This window comes from Rissa tridactyla, chromosome Z (genome assembly GCF_028500815.1).
Source record: "Rissa tridactyla isolate bRisTri1 chromosome Z, bRisTri1.patW.cur.20221130, whole genome shotgun sequence".
Lineage (NCBI taxonomy): Eukaryota > Metazoa > Chordata > Aves > Charadriiformes > Laridae > Rissa > Rissa tridactyla.
This window is the reverse complement of record NC_071497.1, coordinates 49,888,542-49,912,038: the sequence shown is the minus strand read 5'-3', so window position 1 is coordinate 49,912,038 and position 23,497 is coordinate 49,888,542. Positions and strand designations below refer to the sequence as shown.

The 23,497-nt window shown below is 42.5% G+C and overlaps 1 protein-coding gene across 2 annotated transcripts in view; it reads right to left on the bottom strand.

Moving 5' to 3' along the window:
* Nucleotides 1-23,497, bottom strand: part of MLLT3 (MLLT3 super elongation complex subunit) — a 139,459-nt gene that overhangs the window by 32,788 nt on the left and 83,174 nt on the right. For both annotated transcript variants that reach the window (XM_054185856.1, XM_054185857.1), the window contains exons 5-6: nt 17,113-17,232; nt 9,254-9,862 (exon numbers count right to left, since the gene is read on the bottom strand). In XM_054185856.1, coding sequence (XP_054041831.1) covers nt 9,254-9,862; nt 17,113-17,232 — 729 coding nt within the window. The remainder of the gene's footprint in view (nt 1-9,253; nt 9,863-17,112; nt 17,233-23,497) is intronic.

Here is a 23,497-nt window from a genome sequence, read left to right as displayed (position 1 = left end):
CTGACTACCCTAATCGATCTTGAGTTTTACGGTGTTCAAAGGATAAAAAAGGCTGCATATGGCACAAATAAATCAAATTGAACCATTACATCTACAAGCTGATTTTTTTTGGCTAAAATTGTAAGCACTTGACTCATAAAATTTTATCTACTCCTAACAGTCCACTGCCAAAACAAACTTAGGTCACTGAGAACAACAAGAGTGGCTTTTTCCTTTTTGCCTTGAACCCGAGAAACTTTGCAACTGAACCATTGCTGTCCAGAATATTCAGACCATGGCTTTTTGCTTCATATTCCTGCCCACTCATGATATTTTACTCCTCTTGTGGAAGATGCAATGCAATAAGCACGATCTCGAAACCATGTCCTTTTCATCCATATAATGAAGTTACAGTGTATTAACTAGAACGGCATTAAAGCAGCATGGGCAACGGAAAAAGATTATTCATACACAGAAAGAAATTATAATTATTACAGCCTATATCTACTCTTTTCCTGTAATGGTTTAAACCATAATACCTTTGTGGTTGATAATTTGAATCATTAAAAACACACAGGTTGGACTTATATATAATTTCCTCTCACTATTTAGGTAATACGTAAAATGACCCCACACAAAGCAGCAAAGTAATTTGATTTACTTCCAGTAAGAGTACTTCTGGTACTCTTTCCTTGGGGCACCTGGGCACCAGTGCAGCTGCCTGTTAACCTCAACTACAAAACACAGCTCTCCTGATGATGGGGTATATATTAGCCATCACCTTCAAACATTCTCCTGTTAACGTTGCTCTGAGGTGATGATACAAGTTTTGTGGATATTTAAACAGATTCGGACAAGTGCAAATAGCTCCATTTATCCTTATCTTTTAACTCTGCTGTCTGAAACATCAACTCCTACAACACAGAACATCATTTCCTTTTGCCAGCACGATAGTGCACAGTAAGAAATTCCTTCATGGAGGTTCAGACATCCACAACAAGAACAGGTTAACATGTCTAAAGATAATTTGAAAAACCCTACATATGTGTTCTAGAATCAGACAGCCCTGTCTTGCCCTGCTACGCGTGTGTGCAAGGACTATCGTTTCCAATGGAATTAATTCAGCATTAATTAGCAAATTTCTTGGTCCCTTCATAGCCACAGTCTTACAACAAAGAAGTCTGACCACAAAAGCTATACGCTTGCTTTGGGAAAGCTGCCCGGCAGAAAAGGACCTGGGGGTGCTGGCGGACGGCCAGCTTAACATGAGCCAGCAGTGTGCCCAGGTGGCCAAGAAGGCCAACAGCATTCTGGCTTGTCTCAGGAATAGCGTGGCCAGCAGGAGCAGGGAAGTGATCGTGCCTCTGTACTCGGCACTGGTGAGGCCTCACCTCGAGTGCTGTGTTCAGTTCTGGGCCCCTCTGTACAAGAGGGACATTGAAGTGCTGGAGCATGTCCAGAGGAGAGCTACCAGGCTGGTGAGGGGTCTGGAGACCAGGTCATATGAGGAGAGGCTGAGGGAGCTGGGCATGTTTAGCTTGGAGAAGAGGAGGCTGAGGGGAGACCTCATTGCCCTCTACAACTACCTGAAAGGAGGTTGGAGAGAGGTGGGTGTTGGCCTTTTCTGCCAAGTAAATAATGACAGGACCAGAGGAAATGGTCTGAAGTTGCGGCAGGGGAAGTTTAGATTAGATATTAGGAAGCATTACTTTACTGAAAGAGTGGTCAGGCACTGGAACAGCCTGCCCAGGGAGGTGGTTGAGTCACCATCCCTAGAGGTGTTTAAGAAACGTCTAGATGTGGCACTTCAGGGCATGCTGTAGTGGCAGAGATTGTAGGTTGGTTGGTTGTGGTTTTGTTTTGGTTTTTTTTTTTTTTTGGGTGTGTGATTTTGGTGTGGGATGAAGATTCTATGATTCTATGCACCAACTTGTTTTCAGCCCCAAATGGGAACAAATGGCACGAGATACTGCTGCTCAGAGAGCAGCATTAGAAACCCCACTAAGGTACGGAAGGCCAGCGGAAGCACAAACTACACTTTTCAGTTGGTCAGAGAAGGATTTCTACTTTTAAGGGAAGATGCAAGCCTGCTTAGTGGCTTTTCATAGAAAATGTTAGGTTTTATAGGAATTACTACCAAACTTAACGTTTTACTCAAAGCTTTTTGTTTGTTTGTAGGAAAAAGTGTGAAGAAAATTCATTCTACAACATCTTTTTCTAACAAAAACATCAGCTGTACTAAGGCATTGACTAAGCCAAGTAAGACAGCACTACGCAGTGTGTTAAACCAAATTCACACCAACACTTCTTAAAGTGAATGACAGTTTTTCTATTCCTGGTGTGGTAGTACAGAATCACCTAGTGAATAATCAAATTATTGTTAGAATTAGTTGCAGGCAAGAGGCTTTCCCTAAACAGTACCTGCTGCCTGGCATGCTGTGATTTTGCAGAGAAGGAGCGGAGGCTGTTGCCGTGAGGGAGCAGGCAGCTACACAGAGGGCAAGGAAGAGCCACTGCTGGATTACATCTGCTTTCACTTTCTGAACCAGGGTCATAGGCTCATGTCAGTACAGGAAGAACAGTGACACACAGCCACGATCACCATCGAGTCTGGGGCATGGGCATGATGTCCATCAGGAGCATCCTTTGCCCGTTCCGAAAGAGCCCCGCAGCATCCGCCCCACTGAGTGCCAACACCCAGCACAGCCCCAGTGCTCCGCAGCAGGGGGAGCTGAACGGCACCCCCTCATCAGCCGGCAATGAATCATCATTAATTCTACATGGGCATGATACATGATACACTCATGGCAACAGTGAGTTCAGGCAGCCTTTATCCTACCTTGATAAAATTTAAACTTCAGGGGAATAGTCAGTCTTTAAGATGTAAAAATTGACTTGTGCGTTTATGGTGTGTCCTGGAGAATTCACATCAGTCATCACTACATTACAAGCGTCTGAGTGGGAAGCATTACGAAAATTATCTAATGAATTTCATGGGGAGTTTGGCAGCAAACCTTCAAAAGCACAAGAGTAAAACATGCCAATGTTGCCAAAGAAAACAACTGTAAACTTGATGGTTCCACATAAAAAATAAAAGGGCATAAAAGCCTTGGATCGATCTAAGTATTGTAGACATAGTTCAACTATTTCAGCTGATAACTAGCAGGAGCTGGATTTTATTTACATGGAGCCATTTCTCTGGATCCCAACATAACGTCTGTAAGTAGATAAAGTCAATTCAAGGCAACAAAACCTGTATCAAGAAGATCTCCCCTGATCATGAATAAAATAAAATATCCTATCTTTAACATTTTGACAGCAATCGTCTCAGCCTCGTTGCTTAAAATGCAAGAAGTAAAGATTCTAAGAATATGGCAGGCTGCAAACCCACAGTGCCCAGCCTGCAATGAAGGACATCATCAGTATCAACCCTCTTCGGGGTTATTAAAGATCTTAACAGACTCACAGTTTGACAAAAAAATTAAAACCTAGCTTTCTACTATTTCCTGGGTGACTACATGAAAATTCCACACAGAGCTCTATTTCACTACTGTTATTTCTAACTTTAAGTATTATCTGAAAGAGATCTTACTTTGGGTCTCAGCCCTGGCGGAAAGCAGGATTTTTCAGCTAACAAGGGCCTGGAGGTTTTACAAGACCACGGGGGTTTTCAAAATGTTCTTCCACTTTTGTAACAGGCAAATTAATAGATGACGGGCCAGATCCAAAGTGGCATTTTATGGATTACTTTAAAAAGGTACTCATGTTGTAACTTCAAGAGTGCTTTAAGACAGGCAAGCAGTTAATGAAGTACAAACCCAAAGTCAATGTGATCACTGCTATATTGTCATTGTTCTGTAATGGACTTCCTCAGAAGGAGTTGGCATTTTTTTCCAAAGGTAAAAGACCCGCTAAAGTACTCTGCTTTTAATAACTGAAACTCCTCACCCCTGAGCTGTCACAATTCGCCAGCATGCACTTCTGCTCCATTTGTATTTCCATAGGCTTCGACATGCCAAAAGGCTGCTCCTATTACTAATGGCGATGCTACAATTGCAGGGACATAGACAGGCAGGAAGGGAAAAAAGCCAATACGCATCACATGCAAAATAATCACACCAGGAGCAGAAATTCATCCAACAGAGCCACATGCATTCTCTAACAATCCATCAACAAACGGCTCTCATGCACAGCAGATTTAAGAGTTTTTATACAGATCACTGCAACTGGAGATACACTGAGAGCATTTGTTAACACCTGAACATGTATGCATGGTCTGCTTGATCTCCTTTGCGTCTTTCTGCTGCAGCAGCTTCATTTAGAGCTGTGCACCATTTCTTCCTCCCTACCCAGCCCAGCAAAACTGGTAATAAACAAGTAGTATCAGAGCACCCCTTCTGACATGTCTCCACAGCCCTGAAGGGGCAGCTCTGGCCATGGAAAATGCCTCACTCAGATCCAAAACTCTCTACCGGCCCATCTCACAAATCAATTTGCAGCTCATGCAAATGTTATGAGAACATCATCCTATTTCATGATCAGACAGGCAACAAAATCATGATGGTCAAGTCCTTTTTTTTTTTTTATCATGTTGCTGCACTGTCCCACACAGGAAGCAAACAGATGGAGCTTTAACTAAAACATATGGCACTGAATTTAAAAGCAAAATGTTTGGAGTTTTCCAGTGGACTATGCTAATATTCCTACATCTCAATAAAATGATAAATCTGACATGCTTTCACTCCACACCGTACTTTACATGCTTCATACCAAAGACAGTAAAATAATTCCTCAGCCCTTATATGTAATGGATAGTTATGAATATACTACATGTCACTCTTGAATAACTTTTCTAATTCATGTGACTCTAAAAAGACCCACACTGTGTTGAAGACAAAGCCCATCACTAATGCTGAAGTCCAACACACTTTAAATCAGGGCCGTATTTGAAAAGTGATACTCAACAAAGCAGTGTGAGGAGAAACGGAGACACATGTTTCAATTGCCAACAGCGCAAAGTCAACAGAAAAACAGAGATAAAATAAACACAGCAGTGCACCACGCTACAGCATATGCCAAATACACCACAGAGAAATGACTATTATGTGCTCTTATTCATTAAGTCATACACAGAAAGGCTACTAAACAGGGGCAGAAAGTTTATCACTAAGCAAGGATGTGATTCACTGTAATTTTACAAAGGTATTTGGAGCTCAAAACAGGGATTGACTGCAGGACATCAGAGGACAGTGTCTTGCTTTCTTAAATGCCCCCGAGGCAACAGTACGCTAATGGCCGCGTTCTTAAACCCGCATTTTAAAGGACAGCTCAGAGGGTGGACTAGCCATTGTCAGACATGCTCTACCTCTCTTGAGGGGTCCTAAACCTCTACCTCCTCCACTTCTTGAAGGTGAAGGCTAGTATTTCAAGTGTGACTACCCAGAACTAGGTAGAGCACGATACCAATACTGAGAAGGGCTGAGCACACTCTGCTTTTCTGTCTGAGATGAAAGCCCATTAATTGAAAGGATACACACCACCTCTATTCACTGAGCAGGGCCGTATCTGAAGAAATCAGGGGAGCAGCGGCACTTCATTCTGGTATCACCAACCCAGAGAAACAGCACCTCCGTTTAATGATGCTCATCAGCTTCCGTTACCATGAGGACTTCTCAGGACATTATGCTTAATTTAAAAACCCATACCCAGCCTTCACAATTGAGAATTTGGGCTATGAGGATGATTAGGGGACTAGAACTTCTCTCTTATGAAGAAAGGCTGAGGGACTTGTCTTTTCAGTCTGGAAAAGAGACGACTGAGGCGCGATCTTATCAGTGCTTATAAATACTTAAAGGCTGGGTGTCAGGAGGATGGGGCCAGGCTCTTTTCAGTGGTGCCCAGCGACAGGACAAGAGGTAATGGGCACAAACTTGAACATAGCAAGTTCCACCTAAACATGAGGAGGAACTTCTTTACTGGCCAGTGCACTGAAGAGGCTGCCCAGAGAGGTGGTGGAGTCTCCAACTCTGGAGACATTCAAAACCCGCCTGGATGTGTTCCTGTGCAACCTGCTCTGGGTGACCCTGCTCTGGCAGTGGGGTTGGACTAGATGATCTCCAGACGTCCCTTCCAACCCCTACCATTCTGTGATTCTGTGAGAACTGATCATGGACTACACCTAGCACTGAAAACAGTCTTCAGCGTGACCAGCAATAGGAAGAAACTTACTTTTGCATGAAGTTCTAGCTTCTGGTGAATACGTTTGCTAAAAGCAGTATGAATTCATTTGAACATTGACTATGTGGCTGCTGATGTCCCACTTCTTAACTTGTTTCTCACATATTACAAGAAAATAAGTTAATGGGCAAAATTCAGAAGCAATGAACATTTGCCAAGGGAAGACTCCTCCAGAACTTCCAAAATAAAGATCTCTACCCTCCCCGTGACTTTTTTTTTTCTTAAAGAAATGCACACAAAAACTACTTGGTTTTGTGTACCTTCTGACAAACTGAACTCTTTGTAAAATATAAAAGAGTGCAAATAAAATCATCCTAGGTGAAGTAATATAACCTTAGCTACAGCTCTTACATCTTTTATTACAAATTTGTTGCATATGAGCTAATATCAACAAAGTGAACAGTCACCATTTTGGGACATGTGTGTTCGAGAATGACAACATCTCTTACTACATGGAGTGAAGAAAATACCGTCCTCACAAAATTCTTAGCAAAGTTATTCATACTTTTATTACAACAATTCATGCACTATGTCATGTAACTTGATGTAACTTAAAATAGAAAAAAAAATGCATTTGACTCTTAAGTTAATATTTTTGTGGTATCCTGACAATTTTCTTTTAGGTGCTGATTTGCAATCCGATTTGTTATATTTAATCTGAATTTGCTGAGTTGGGTTTTGTCGTTTTGCTTTTTTAAAGACACTTTAGGAATAAATCCTGGATACTTTAGCACTGAATATACTCCTAAATAATGATATATTCTTTGTCCATCAATACTACGATATCCACCACTGTAACTGTACCAGAGTAAGAAATAACTTTTCACTGAATTTTATAGCATATTATTGTGCCAGAATATGCCACTGAACAGGTGTCTCCCCAGATTCAGGCACCTATGTTGGTTAGTATCATGAAGCATTAATGGACCTGAAAGAAACTGGTCCTCTATAACAAAAGCATTATTATGTTTTCATTACCCTTACTCTCTATGTAAAGTTGCAACTTTTCTCTCTCTCTTTTAAAAAAAAATTATATGACTATATTTATAGAATATACCCTTTATGGGCCTAGCTGTAAAATCTACTCCTTTTCCTAAAATGCTTAGGAACAAATCAACGCATACAAAAAGTTCAAACTATTTTTTCCAACATACAGAATTACCTCTACTACACTGCTCGATCACCTTTCATTGGGCTCCATGGTTAAAGCTAATGAAGTGTAGAAGGATTGACTGTGAAATTCTGAAGACACTCATTAACCAGGCTGACCAGCTCTTTCTCCCACAACACTAATAATGGTGTGAATACACAGGCATCTTAGGGAATTATGCCAGGTTTTCTAGCTATCTTCTCTAAAAATAAGTATATTATTGACTTTCTAAGCAGTATCCAGTCACTGACTGGAGCCATACTCAGCCTGATTTATTAATGAACGCTGTCCCAAAGCGGCAGACAGCCTTTCACCCACAGAGATGTGGGCCACACTGGCCCTCCCACTGAAGACCTATCTGTTCCATGATCCAGGATATCAGTGTTAAAATACACCAGAGCCCAGAGCAGCAGAAGCTGCTTCTCTTTCAGAGGACTCTAGTAGTTTACCTTCTCAGTACCAGTGGCTTGCAGAACTAGAAAGCCCTGAATCTGCTTTTTTTTTAGTACAGAATTAAGGCACCCCTTAGGTCCTGCAGGTCAAATGCAGATGGACATCGAACAGCAGTACATCCTATGAAAAACACAAGGGTGACACACTATGGCACCTATTGAATGAATAGGAAACCTGAAAGCAAAATCTAAGCTAATTAGCCAGCTATACTGAGGGTAGGTAGAGAGTATTAAAGGGTACTGACATAAATTAAAATTGAAGATTCAGCTTCTTTTGAAGACATTAAAAATTAATTCACACCAAGGCTGACAAACATGAATATTTTTAGGTTTAAAGACAAATTCATAAGTTCTAAGCCAGAACGAGAATGCCACCTCAACCACGATATCACCAGTGCCATGCTGTAAAGTGGAGCCTGTCTTATTCCAAACCTAAATTTTATAGGCTTTGCGTGCCCTAAGGGACCAGTCATTAAAAGGTCACTTCAGAAATAAATTACTTTCTCCCTCATGGCAAGTTTCTGTGAAGTAAAAATCTAATGTTGACACCTCCCCACAGCAAGGTATTTATTGTCTGTTCCAGAGAGGGCAAGCAGGGCTATGAATCTGATGGCAGTAACAGAGGCGCACAACCGAAAACAGGAGAGAATTCAACAGCCATGGTTGGGAAGACTTCCTCTCTCCCAGGCACACTATCTCAAGCCACAAGCACAAAAAAGGCACCAAACAAGCCTTCTCTTCCCACCCCTTTCCTTCTCTACTCAACTCTCTACGAAAGATGCTTCTGAAGACTGGAGTCTGTTAGGAGAATGATTAAAATCCTAATCATCAAGAGCTTGCAACAGATGAGCAGGCATAGTAGACAAATATTTCAGGAAAGCAGACTTCAATAAAAACAGTCTTTCTTCTTGGGTAAGTCTGTTACTCTGGACAGACTTTCCTCATCAGAGTGAGGATTCTAGGAACTCCTGCTCCTCCACAAAACTGGCATCACTCACAGAACCACACTTTTTAGCGGAGAAACAACAAGTAACAGTCTAATTTACTGTTAACCCTTTCCTGAATTTACTGAATTCTCTAACATCTGAACACAAACACTCAGGGTGTGAAATACAAGCATTTAAATCAATTTCCTTTTATCTCACAAGAAGCATAAAACTCAAAAGAACAAGATCAAAAGAGCAATATTATTTATAGCCATCTCCCATATGCTCATTCGTCATAATGTTGACAGATTTATAAACTGAGTAGTCTTAAATAAGCAATACAATTCAACTAGAACATGCGTAAGTTTGAGCAGCCAGCAGTCTACATTCTTCAGTTTGAACAATCTGCCAGTATATAGGAGAAACGAAGGGGAAAATACAAATATAGTACACAATCACACAGATTGTGAGTACTCAACACATATGAAGCAAAACCCAACACCACTTACTTCAGATTTGGAGGATGTGTTTTCCTCCATGTCAGAATCATTGGCATCTACAATATCCTCAAACGGTGGCAGAGCAGCTGTCTTCTTTTCCAGTGCATCATTTTCAATTTTGACTCTCCCCATCTTGAGTTGAGATCTATCCTTTGTCTGTTTTCTGTCAGTTGAACAAGTAAGAATCAGCGGTGGGGCGCTAGAAAAACTTTTAAGTAACGAATCCGAGCCACTTTTTTTTCTTTTTTTTGCAGAAGGTTCATCAGAGTCCAGAAAAGAGGGCTTTTTTGTGGGGGTCTTCTTGTCTTGCTGCTGCCCACCTGTTATGGTAAGGATGGGGGTGTTTTCAGATTTTGGCTCCTTGGTCATGGGTTTGGGTTCCTTGAAAGCCATCTTAGGAACTATTTTTTCATCTTTTAGTGGTTTGTTTTCTTTGGGTTTCTTAGAGGATTCTTTGGAAGATTTGCTGTGTTCCCTGGAAGGTTCTTTGAAGGCACTTTTATGGTCTTTTGAGTCTTTAGAAGTTTTTTCCTTGTGCTCCTTTGTTAACTTGTGGGTCTTTGAAAAACTATTACTACTGCTGCTGCTGCTATTTATGTTCAGAATCCTAGTTGGGTCCTGCAAAAAGCAGATGCACAATTTTACAAAGGGAATGGGAAAAAAGGGAAAAGGGGGAAAAAAGGGAAAAAGGAACACTTAAAGTCCCAAAAGACAGACACAATATAGACACAGGATTCATATTAAAAATTTGGAACTGCAGGTTGACAACCAGAAACTGAAAATACCTATACAAGAACAGATACAAATCCCATCATTTTGTTCAAATTACCTGTTACAAAGTGGTGAAACATAAGCAATTACCACTGCTTGTCAATATCTGCACACAAGTTAGCTTTGATCTTGAGAATTAGATATGTTTTTTAAGAAATATCATAAGATGAATGTGAAGAGAGTTTAGGAAACGTTAACCATGACTGTTAGCTATCAGAAAAAAAACCCACATCATAAAGAAAGATCAGGATAAGGAACCATATACTGTCAACAGAATTACTTCAAGATCAGAGCAAAACAAGTGCTCCTGATGACATTTCAGGCAAAGCTGAAAGTCCGATTCTCTCCCCCATCCCACCAGAGGGGAGTGAGTGAGCAGCTGCGTGGGGCTTAGCTGCCGTCCAGGATTAAACCACAGATGGGGCATCTACAACCCAGAGAGGTGGTAGATGCCTCATCCCCAGAAACATTCAAGGTCAGGTTGGATGGGGCTCTGAGCAACCTGATCTAGTTGAGGATGTCCATGCTCATTGCAGGGGAGTTGGACTAGACGACCTTTAAAGGTTCCTTCCAACCCAAACCGTACTATGATTCTATATATGCAGATGTGGTGTGCCTGGCTGTCTAACACTGCCACAGATTTACAGAACTGCAGAGGAGGAAACACATTTAGCTTTTCTTCATTTCTTAGCCCTTTCTTAACCACCGTTTTACCCAGAACATAGATGGGACAGCAACAGTGTTCTGGAAACTGAAGGATGAGAGCAGGACATGGCCAGCCTCAACCTCCACAGGGGCTGACTAATATTAAAAATACAGTCACAACTGCTCTGGAAAAAAACCAACCCCACAAAACAAAGCAGTATTAGCCTGTTTAATGAAGGTCGTGTCAACAAGAGGAGAAATTAAGACTGAGAATTCATCCGCTTGTGTGCTTCCTGTTGGTGGATAACTAACTACTTATGACTGTCTGACCGGGATGTGTTAAACCAGTATTTAATACTGTAGTCACCTGAATGGTTTACACATATCATGTTTGCAAAAAGAGCAGTGTCTCCTTCTCTGTAGCAATGGGTGGAAACAATTAATTAATAATTACTTTGAACTGTTTTTCCCTTATTTTAACTAGTTTCCCATTACCTTAACTATTAGTGAAAGACTGAGTTTTCACACAGTGCTGCACAAATTATTCAATTGTGCTTTTTGATCAGATGTTTCTTGCATCAGTACTGCAAATGTATTTTTCAGTCAGATTTAGAAATCTAACTGTATCTATGTAGTATATATGCATCATCATTAACAATGGGCAGAAGCATCAACAATGAACAGTACCATGATGACATCTGAATGCCTGAACATAAGGCACTTCCCTTATTTCCAGTAATTAAAAAACAAAAAAAGCACTAGTCATTCCTTGAGATGTTTTACTTTAATCAAAACTCCTTTCCTGGTGATTTTTTTTAAATTAAAAAAAAAAAGGCTCCATACTTTGATGCAAGACCAGCCCCAAAAGTTGACATATGAACTAATTATTAATGCTTTTATCTTCACATCTTGTTCTATCATGCCAGAGCTGTAAGCGTTGCCCCGAGGGGGAATAAAATATGTGTCATTAATAAACTAGATGGAATCCTTATGCTTCTTATTGGTCTCCTTACCACGTATTTTAAATTACTCCAAAAGGAAAGACTCATTTTAGTGGTTTTCCAACATACGAGAGCTGTGAAATCGGTCATGGGGTGCAGCAGCATTAAAACCAATAGGAACCTGAGAACTTTCTTGCCTTTTCAATTTTAAAACCAGACTTCCTTCCTCATTCAACAACATGGAAGCTGATGTTTTCATAGAAATCATAGTACAAGTATATGACATATTTATGACACACACACACATATATATATACACACAACCCTGCCATACTCCCTGAGAGCTACTCTTTCACTATGACAGCAAACCCATTGCTTTTATATCTGCATTCATTCTCTAAGTACAAAAAGTATCTTTTCTTATTTAAATTTCTGCAATGAGCCTAACAGAAGCCAACAATGACTTAGAGGAAACAGCAAGACAAACATAAAATTTCTAAGACAGAAAAAAACCAATTATATTCACTGGTAAAATTATATCAAACCTAATGATGAAATGTGGAAGGCTGGTGGGAATGAAATGTGTCTATATATTCACATCATGTACAGCACAGATCTCATTGAAAATCAGAACATACTTTTGAACCATTTTCTTACTTATAAAAATCTAACAGCCCATTTAATTGTTTCTTTTCCTTCCCACCTTAAGAACTGTTGCAAGGAATAAGAGTGAATGATGTCCTTCTGCTAAGATGGACAAACAAAACAGTCTTTTTCTCAAGCTCATTATGTAAAATGGAGATTGTGGGGTTTTGACAGGTAAGATATTTACATACCATAGCTTACATTTGTGCATTCAACAAATATTGAAGCAACCCAAGTGAATGTTAGATTTTGATACATTGCATAACAAACTTAAAAAGAATAATACAGAGGATTATATGCCTGTTAAAATAACTGCAGATGTTTTCTTTTCTTAAGCCCAATGACACCATGTACATATAGTACTTCTAGATATATATCCCCTTTCATAAAGCAGTACTAACAGATCTTTAAAAATAAATATTTTAGAAAGCATGATAAAAATCTGAAGCTTTACCAACAGAGAAAAACTGCTACTGTGACTGTTGCACTCAACTCCTGCTCAGACTTGGCTAACACAACTCATGCTAAGGCCTGATGTATGCTGGGAGCAGTGAGAGCACCAGGCAGGCAGGACAGGCGGCCAGAAAGAGCTAAGGGGCCATTACGAAGCCATGACCACCTGCAAACTGCTGTGTCCTCCAGCCATCGTCTTTCGTCACAATCTGCTAATTTATGGAAATTACATAAACCACAGCTCCAAGTCAGAAGGTATAAAACATCAACTTACCAAGAAAAAAAAAAAGTTTTTGAAATGGATTCATTAGCAGCTGGATTGCTGAGGCTTTCGTGTTTCCCATGTGATACGGGGACACGCACATGGTGAGAGGAGGAAGGACGAGCACCCTCACCGTTGGCTAGGTAACTAATTTTATTTATTTATTATTTTTGCTCCTGAGTGCATGGACTGAGCCTTACATGTTCTAAATTACGAAACTGTATGACTTGAGCAGTGAATAAGTGAACTCATGTGACAAACTAGTCTGCGCAAAGGGGACTGTGCCCTAGTCCTTGTGTTTGTTTCTTGTATTTCTTAATGAACCCATGAAATAAAATTTAAATCACTGAGTAGGTTGTTCTGTAAATTTGAGAGATCCAAACGGACTGTGACAGCTGCTCAATAGGTAAACATTTGCAGATTAAAAGAATTCTGTAACTACACCTCAAGAAACGGTGTTGAACTCTCTGTATATCTTGCAGGGCCGGATTCTGACTTCACACCGTGTAATCCCCAAGTTGGTTGAACGTGAGTTTGAACAAGCAGTATCCGCTGGAAATCATGTCAAATCTCTCTAGTTGCTGACAGACATGAGGAACCTAATTAGCAAAAGAAGGAGTTGCTGGGAAGGAGGGAGGGGTGATTCATTAAATTTTATGAAGTCATTAAACCAAGCACATTGGCATGGCCATGCCAGTCTATTGTACTGGGTTTAGGCTACTGATTTAGGATTAGTGATCATAAAAACATGCATTGTTTTCATTTGTAATAAAAAAGCATTTCTTCAAACGTTATGCCTATTGATACAATGTGTCCATCTTAAGCCAATGGACTAGAATTAGTCTCAAAGATGCCTCCCGCTCTTAAGAGGAAAAGAGGAGGAAAATATGTAAAAGGAATTACTTGCTCAAGGAAATTCAGACTTCTGTTGAACACAAATTTGTTTATTATTGAATAAAAATACTAACTGGGGGTGGGGGGTCGGGAGGAATCTAACATTTTGAAAGCCTCCACAAACATTATCGTATTCTTCCACTTGCTAGCTGCATGCTGGAGGTGAATTTACTTGCTGCTAGTTCTTACAGATTATTACAGTATCGCACATTTACAAAGCTTTCCACACTTCAGCTCATCCGGCCCAACAAACTAGTATGACCAATGACATCAGGACTATTAGAAGCAGATGGAGAATTACCAGGCTCACTGGTTTGACAGAGAAAGCCAAAAGAGGCAGCATAAAGCGATTGATTTTTTTTTTTCTGGTCACACACAGGAATAAGAGCTTTTGGGTTTTTGTTTATAAAAACCACTCATTTCACTGCAGCTGACAATACAACTCATTCCAAAAGACATAATCTTCCTAACTAAACGAATCGAGCTGTTCCACTGTATTCTGTGGATGTGGTATTTACATAATACAAACAGGCACAGTAATACAACTGATTTAAAAGCAACACAAGTATCTGTAGCTAGCCTGCAGCTATTTTTATATTCTGGAAAAATGCATAAAGTAAGGTTTCATGCATTTCTGCCTGTTCTCTGTATTTCCAAGACTAAAGCTTTGTTTTAGAATGAAAGTACTGGGGCTCACTAATATCATCTCCATAAAATTAAACACAAAATCACGGAACTTCAAGAATACAAACTTCTGAATTTTTAAAACATATTTCAGAAGAGGATGTGACAGAAAGCAAACTGACTGTTCTCTCTCACTTCATACTGCATTGTACTTTTTTATAAGTGAATGCTAAACCACTTCATTGCACTGGTTTTACTATCTTGACTGCAATTCTCCTCTAACCAAAAGAGTCTATGTGGTGTTTTGTAATGGCAAATGGGTAAGCAAATATTCTTTGGTTCTGGTTTCCCACGCGCAAGAGTTTAAAACCGACCTGAAAGTTTACTTTGGTATTCACAGACACAAAACAAACCAGAACCAAGCCAAGCACATCAAAGGGCTACTGCTGCAGCAGAAAAATCCTCAAATCACCCAGTACAGACACCTGGAGCAGATGCAGCCACAGTACAGACAACTTTCACCCAAGAACTACCAAGATCTTCCAATGGCTCCTATTCTAGAGGCATATCTAAATGAAATTTGGACACTGAAGTTGTTCCATCACTAGGGTTATTCCAAATTACAAAAATCTATTTACATACTGGCTGGAACTCTCCTGCCCCTCAGCCAAAACAAAAACCCTAAAGACAAAAATCCAAGGGTTCCCAGCTCCCAGGATTTATAATAAAACCCCCAAACTTCTTTGTTATACTAAAACCAAGGTTAATTTGTGTTTCAATTTGTCAAAAACAGATGATGATTCTCAGTAAGGCAGATATTTACAACTCTTTTTTTATGAGAAACAAGAAGAGTTGGTCATTAGTGTATATTGGACAGGAAGAGACAAAGATTGTTGGCGGAGGGTAAAAATTGAATATTCTCATGGACTGGCAAGAAACAGCGCACTGATATAACTCTTCCCACTATTAAGAACTCCAGTGAACCGCATACAAAGTTGAAAAAAGAACGATTTCAAATAGATAGTATTGCTGCTGAAGAGGATATCCCAGGTTAGCACTGGCTTATGAAAGAATTTACGCTAGAGATTCAAGATTTACCAGGGTGTACAGTTACTAGATGGAACTTTAGTGTAGGACTTGGTATCATGTCTGTACATCCCTAAAGTCCTTCTGCAGTTGTTTGGGTTGCTTATTTAGGCCAAGCTCAGTATGACTGCTTTGTCACACGACGCGAGACATGGGTGAATCAACATTACAGCCAAATCCAAAGAAGTGATTGGAAACTGAACTGCAGAGAGCTACCAAACCTCACAAGAACCCCTATTATAGATCATAAAGTGTTGAAGTAACCCATCTTCAGCTTCTGAGTAGATGGAGACACATCCTAGTCTAAGCAGTCAGACAATTATCTTCTGCACCTTGCATCACTTTGGTGTAGCCAGGTGCCTTCCTTTTAGGCATTAAGCAGTCATTTTAGCATGCCAAAGTTAAGTGCCTTCAGTCTAGTCCTCACATTCAATCTACCTCAGCTCCTCATTAGAAAAACAAAAATAATCACACAACCACATATCCTTTAAATGTCACAAGAAGACCTGCATTAGAGATTGTGAGGCACTCAGATACGATGCAAACCAGGCAGGAACATGTTAAATAACTTTTTTTTAATCCCCTCCATTTATGCTTACTGTTGTGATACATTCTTATCAATGGACAGGCTTAGGCATACTCATAGTTCTTAGAAGATACAAGATTTGGCACAGCAACAGAACATGAAAGTTACTGATAAAAATGGGTACTGCCCCTTGCAGTACATTCACTGCAAGGTTAAGTAACATATTCCAAACAGACAAGATGCTAAGAAAGAAAATCAAAACCCAAACAATTTAACAGAATGGAGAAAAGGTATATATGTTAATTCATTTATGAAGCAAGTCATTGTGTTGCATTTCTTATTTGAATAAATTACAAGACGTTCTTTATTCTCCCACAACATTAATGCATTTTGTCAAACTGAAGAAATCATCTGCTGTTTCAGAAAAGTCCACTTGTACTACTCAGAAGGTTCACTGGACTATACCTTTTCACTATGTTCTAGGTTGGGGACTCAATTTGATGTCTTAAAGCCTGATGACACATTGCTGTCTTTGAAACACCTACTAAAGAATTAAACCCTGAAATTCGAACGGAGTTAAAAATCCTAAAGAAAGCAACTTCAAGCTTCACTCTACTCAATTATCTTAAATAGTATTCAAAAATACTTAATAAATGCTATTATTATTATTATTATAGTATTTTCCCATATTCTTCACATTTCTGTAGATCGCACTTCCATCATGAAAATTCCCTAATACTACAACACACCATTAGAATTCCTTCTGCAAAAGGAGGAAAACAATCGTGCATGTACAAGAACCAGAAAAGCAGTACCTTCATTGGCACTTCTCACAGCCACCCTTGCTCTGCATTGTTTTCATGTGATGAAAAGTAAGTTCACCACAGAGAAATGTCAAGTCCTATTATCACTGGACTATGTCATGAGACTGCAAAAATACCTATAAATATTTTTTTTTCTCAAGTATATTCCTAGGGAAAGCACTGCGGGGTCAAGTATTTTCTAGCAAAGCGTGTCTCACCTTTGACCCATGAGATGATTTCTTCTTCACTTCCGAAAAAGACAGGGAGTTACTGGGAAGGTTGGGGAGATGAAGGCTCTGTCCTGAAGAGAACGATGTGCCATCTGACATTACCATGATCTGTTATAAGAGGAAAGCATGTCAGTCAAATATTACCAATGGAGAGAGTCTCATCTGCCTAAGGAACTAGCAAATCACATTGGTAATAGAATAAAACTCCAACAGTAGCCATGTTTCTCCTCAACAGCGGATGGGTTAATGAAACCACACTGCCATCCTCTACTTAATGACCAAATCATATCTTTTAATTTCTATGTAAATACAACACAAGCCCCTCAGAAAATGGCATACCTTACTCTATTATGGCTGCTTACACATCATGGCACACAAGTCTTTAGCACACTTTCTCTAGGCCTAAGCAGTGTCTAGTACACTTGAAAGCTCATCCCACCTGCAGTAAGAGGTTCCGCAGGTTGCTGACATCCCATAAACATGCATATACAGCAGTCTTTGCTTTCAACTAGAGCAATATGAAGGAAGACTGTAATGGGTATATGTGGCAAGGTTTGGGTGGCAGGGATGGCCTCTGTGAGGAGAGGCCAGGGACTCCTCCATGTCAGACACAGCTGGATCCAGCCAGCTCCAACGGACCCTTTGCAGGACCAGGACATGTCTGAGCCCCTTACAGAGTCATAGCATCATAGAACAGTTAGAGTTGGAAAGGACCTTAAAGATCATCTAGTTCCAACCTCTCAGGCAAGATAGTGGCACTTCACAGAAAACAGGTTTAAGAAAGGGCAAAACTGCGCAGGCAGAGGAGGAAAACAAAAGTGTCAGAAACGGCAGTGTGAACATCAAGATCAAAGAAGGAGGTGAAGAGGTGCTCCAGAAGCTGGAAAAGGTATTTCCCTGCAGCCCATGGCGAGCCCATGCTGGAGCAGTTCCTGAAGGACTGCAGCCCTCCTGTGCTGGAACAGGGGGAAAGTATGAGGAGGGAGGAGCAGCAGAGAGGAGCTCTTATAGATTGACTGTAAACCCCATTCCCCAGCCCCCTGTGTCACAGGAGACAGACAAGTCCTGAATGAGGGAGCGAAGTTGAGCATGGGAAAGTGGTGTCAGGGAGTGGTAGTGTTTTCTTTTCGGTTTGTTTTTTTTTTTTTGGTTGTTGCTTCTCATTATCCAAATCTATTTTAATTTGCAACAAATTAAATTAATTTTACCCAATTGTCCTGGTTTGAGCAACACAGGACTAACTTATCTTCTAATGCTGGGGAAAACTGCACTTTTAGAAGACTCGAGTGCTTGAATTCATGGAAATATTTACTGTGTAGCCAGTTAGGCTATGGGGGATTCAAGGTTTGAGTGTTTTCAAGCCTTGCCAGGTGCAGGGATGAGGAGCATGGCCTGGGCACTTGACCCAGGCTGGCCAACAGGATTATTTCATACCATGAATGTCACATTCGATATAAATTAGAAAGTTTGCTGAGAAGTTCTCTCTCTCCCCCACTTGATGGCGGCGGTCCAGAGAACTCCCTGCCCCGGTGCCGGACCCCTGAGCCCTTCCCTTCCTCCCGAAGCCGTTGCACTCGCAGTGTCCCACGTTTGCTGTCCACTGCTGGGAGCGCACAGCTTCCTGCTGGTGGAATTGGCTGAGTGCAATCCTTGTGTGTCTTATATTGGTATTGGGATCAACGCTGGTTCTTTAGTACTATTGTTAATTATTTAGTCTTATCCTATTAAATCTATTTATATTTCAACCCTCATGTTTCCTTGCTTTCCCCGATTCCCCTTTCTGGGTATGGAGGGGTGATTGGGTGACAGAATAATTGTCTAAACAATAATAAATTATTATGGGTTTTCTCAAACCATAACACCCAAGTCGAGTCTGTTTTGCCTATGATGTTAACTGGTACACAACCTCCCGCCTTGTCTTTATCTTGACCCATGAGCTTTCCCATGCTATCTTCTCCCCCTGCTCTGTTGAGGGGGTGTCGTGGTTTAGCCTCAGACGGCAACAAAGAACCACGTGCCGCTCGCTCGCGCCTTCCTAATACAGGAAGAATCGTAAGAAAAGGCAAGACTCTTGGGTTGAGACAAAGGCAGTTTAACAGAACAGCAAAGGGAACAGGCAAACAACAACAACACCACGGATAGGGGAATATACAAACACGATTACGGAACCGCCGCTCCCCCGCCGCTCGCCGGCCAGACCCGGGACGCCCTAGCCCACTTTTAAGCAGCAACTTCCTGCCCCCTCCCCCAGCAGCTCAGGGTGGGCGTCGCTCACATGGCATGGAATACCAGGAAAAATTAACCCTATCCCCACCAGAACCAGGACATTATCCACCCCTTATTCCATACCATCTATGCCATGCCCAGCAGGTTCCAATGGATTGCCACCACTTTCCCCTGTTATGTATATATATATATATACACACATATAATGCCCTTAGTTTATGGGCCATCCCTCCAAAGTGTCCGTTGAGTTCTTTTAATCCACGGCTTTGGGCTCCATCTGTTAGAACAGTCCCTCAGGGCAGGTGAGATGCTGGGTGGTGCTGGTCTGTTGCATGCTGTATTTTTCGGAGCTTGTGACTGGTGCACCTGGTGTGGCTCATGCACGCCGTCCGTAGGCTGAAGATGTAGATCTTGAGGAAACTCCTGGGCGCCAGCTGCTGAGATCAGTTCTTATCCCATCATCCCTGTGCCTTACTTGTAGTACAACCGATAGCAATTAACAGCACACAATCTGATTCATTGGCTATTCTCGCCCAAAATCAGATCCCCATGAGGTACACATCGGACTTCCCCATCCTTCCGCATCACCCACCAAGTGCATCCAGGTCCTTGGGCAAAAGCAATCCCACGGATGGGTTTGCCTTTGCCTGAGGCAGGACTAACCCAGACTGTCTTCCCTAGCATATTCTTCATGTGCACTACGGGGACTTTATCCCCTTCTACAGTACGTGGAAGTTTTGATTGGGCAGGGCCAGCCCGATTGTTAGATCCCCTGGTGTTAACTAGCCAGGTAGCTTTTGCTAAATGTGTATCCCAGTGTTTTAAAGTCCCACCACCCATTGCTCTCAGTGTAGTTTTTAACAGTCCATTGTATCGTTCTATCTTCCCAGAGGCTGGGGCGTGATAGGGGATGTGATACACCCACTCGATACCATGCTCTTTGGCCCAGGTGTCTATGAGGCTGTTTCGGAAATGAGTCCCGTTGTCCGACTCAATTCTCTCTGGGGTACCATGTCGCCACAGGACTTGCTTTTCAAGGCCCAGGATAGTGTTCCAGGCAGTGGCATGGGGCACAGGGTATGTTTCCAGCCATCCAGTGGTTGCTTCCACCATTGTGAGCACATAGCGCTTGCCTTGACGGGTTTGTGGCAGTGTGATATAATCAATCTGCCAGGCCTCCCCATATTTATATTTCAGCCATCGCCCTCCATACCAAAGAGGCTTCAAACGCTTGGCTTGTTTGATCGCAGCGCATGTCTCACATTCATGGATGACCTGTGCAATAGTGTCCATGGTCAAGTCCACCCCTCGGTCACGAGCCCATCTATATGTCGCATCTCTCCCTTGATGGCCTGAGGAGTCATGGGCCCACCGAGCTATGAATAGTTCACCCTTATGTTGCCAGTCCAGATCCACCTGAGCCACTTCAATCCTAGCGGCCCGATCCACCTGCTGGTTGTTCTGGTGTTCCTCCGTGGCCCGATTCTTCGGTACGTGGGCATCTACATGGCGTACTTTCACAACCAGATTCTCTATCCGGGCAGCAATATCTTGCCATAGCTCAGCAGCCCAGATGGGTTTGCCTCTGTGCTGCCAGTTGCCCTGCTTCCACTGCTGTAACCACCCCCACAGAGCATTTGCCACCATCCATGAGTCAGTGTAGAGATAAAGTACTGGCCATTTTTCTCGCTCAGCAATGTCCAAAGCCAGCTGAATAGCCTTCACCTCTGCAAACTGGCTCGATTCACCTTGTCCCTCACTGGCTTCTGCAACCCGTCGTGTAGGACTCCACACAGCAGCCTTCCACTTTCGATGCTTTCCCACAATACGGCAGGACCCATCAGTGAACAAGGCATATTTCTTCTCATTTTCTGGCAGTTTATTATATGGTGGGGCCTCTTCTGCACGCGTCACCTCCTCCTCTGGTGACATTCCGAAATCCTTGCCTTCTGGCCAGTCCATGATCACTTCCAGAATTCCTGGGCAACTGGGGTTTCCCATTCGAGTTCGCTGCGTGATCAGTGCAATCCACTTACTCCATGTAGCATCGGTTGCATGATGTGTGGTGGGGACCCTTTCTTTGAACATCCAACCCAGTACCGGCAGTCGAGGTGCTAAGAGGAGCTGTGCTTCTGTACCAACTACTTCCGAAGCAGCTCGAACCCCTTCATATGCTGCCAATATCTCTTTTTCTGTTGGAGTGTAGCGGGCTTCAGATCCTCTGTATCCCCGACTCCAAAACCCTAGGGGTCGACCTCGAGTCTCCCCTGGTGCTTTCTGCCAGAGGCTCCAGGTAGGGCCGTTCTCCCCGGCTGCGGTGTAGAGCACATTTTTAACATCTTGTCCTGCCCGGACTGGCCCCAGGGCCACTGCATGGACTATTTCCTGTTTGATTTGTTCAAAAGCTTGTCGTTGCTCAGGACCCCATTTAAAGTCGTTCTTCTTCCGGGTTACTTGATACAGAGGGCTTACAATTTGACTGTAATCTGGGATATGCATTCTCCAAAAACCCACAATACCTAAGAAAGCCTGTGTTTCCTTTTTACTAGTTGGTGGAGACATAGCTGCTATTTTGTTGATCACATCCATTGGAATCTGACGGCGTCCATCTTGCCATTTTATTCCTAAAAACTGGATCTCCTGCGCAGGTCCCTTGACCTTACTTCGCTTTATAGCAAAACCAGCGTTCAGAAGGATTTGGACTATTTTACTCCCTTTCTCAAAAACTTCTTCTGCTGTGTTTCCCCATACAATGATGTCATCAATGTACTGCAGATGTTCTGGAGCTTCACCCTGTTCCGGTGCAGTCTGGATCAGTCCATGGCAAATGGTGGGGCTGTGTTTCCACCCCTGGGGCAGTCGATTCCAGGTGTATTGGACGCCCCTCCAAGTGAAAGCAAACTGTGGCCTGCACTCTGCTGCCAAAGGGATTGAGAAGAATGCATTCGCTATATCAATCGTGGCATACCACTTGGCTGCCTTGGACTCCAGTTCGTACTGGAGTTCTAGCATGTCCGGCACGGCAGCACTCAGCGGTGGTGTGACTTCATTCAGACCACGATAGTCTACAGTTAGCCTCCACTCTCCATTAGATTTTCGCACCGGCCATATGGGACTGTTAAAGGGTGAGCAAGTCTTGCTGATCACTCCTTGAAACTCTAGTTGACGAATCAGCTCATGGATGGGAATCAGAGAGTCTCGGTTAGTGCGATACTGCCGCCGATGCACCGTTGTGGTAGCAATCGGCACCTGTTGTTCTTTGACCCTCAACAACCCCACAACAGAAGAATCCTCTGAGAGACCAGGCAAGGCAGATAACTGTTTAACTTCCTCTGTTTCCAAAGCAGCTATGCCAAAGGCCCAGCGGTACCCTTTTGGGTCCTTAAAATACCCTCTCCTGAGGTAATCTATACCAAGGATGCATGGAGCCTCTGGGCCAGTCACAATGGGATGCTTTTGCCACTCATTCCCAGTTAGGCTCACTTCTGCCTCCAGTACAGTCAACTCTTGGGATCCCCCTGTCACCCCAGAAATACAAATGGGTTCTGCCCCTCTATAGCTTGATGGTATTAAAGTACACTGCGCACCCGTGTCCACTAGAGCCTTATACTCCTGTGGGTCTGATGTGCCAGGCCATCGAATCCACACCGTCCAATAAACCCGGTTGTCCCTTTCCTCCACCTGGCCGGAGGCAGGGCCCCCCTAATACTGGTCATAGTATCCATTACTCACTTCTTGCATAAATGACTTGGAAGTTCCTTCAAGAGGATCAGAAGCAAGATCAGGCCTTCTGCTTTGTCTGGGGAACGGCCCACTGGAAACTGGGGCGGCACTTTTCCTGGAGGGATCCCCTTTTGTGGTTGTCCTTCCTTGCAACTCCTGTACCCGTGTCCGCAGGACCGAAGTAGGTTGTCCATCCCACTTCCTCATGTCCTCTCCGTGGTCCCGCAGGTAGAACCACAGGGTGCCTCGTGGTGTGTACCCTCCGTACTCTCTCTCTTGAGTGGGGAAATGCCTGCTTCTAATAGCTGAGACACTGGCCCGTGCAGGTGGGGAGTAGGACATATTCTCTTCAAGTTGCTGGACCTTCCGCGACAGTTTCTCCACAGCTGAGACAAGGGGGGAAGAGAGACTTTCTTCATATCGC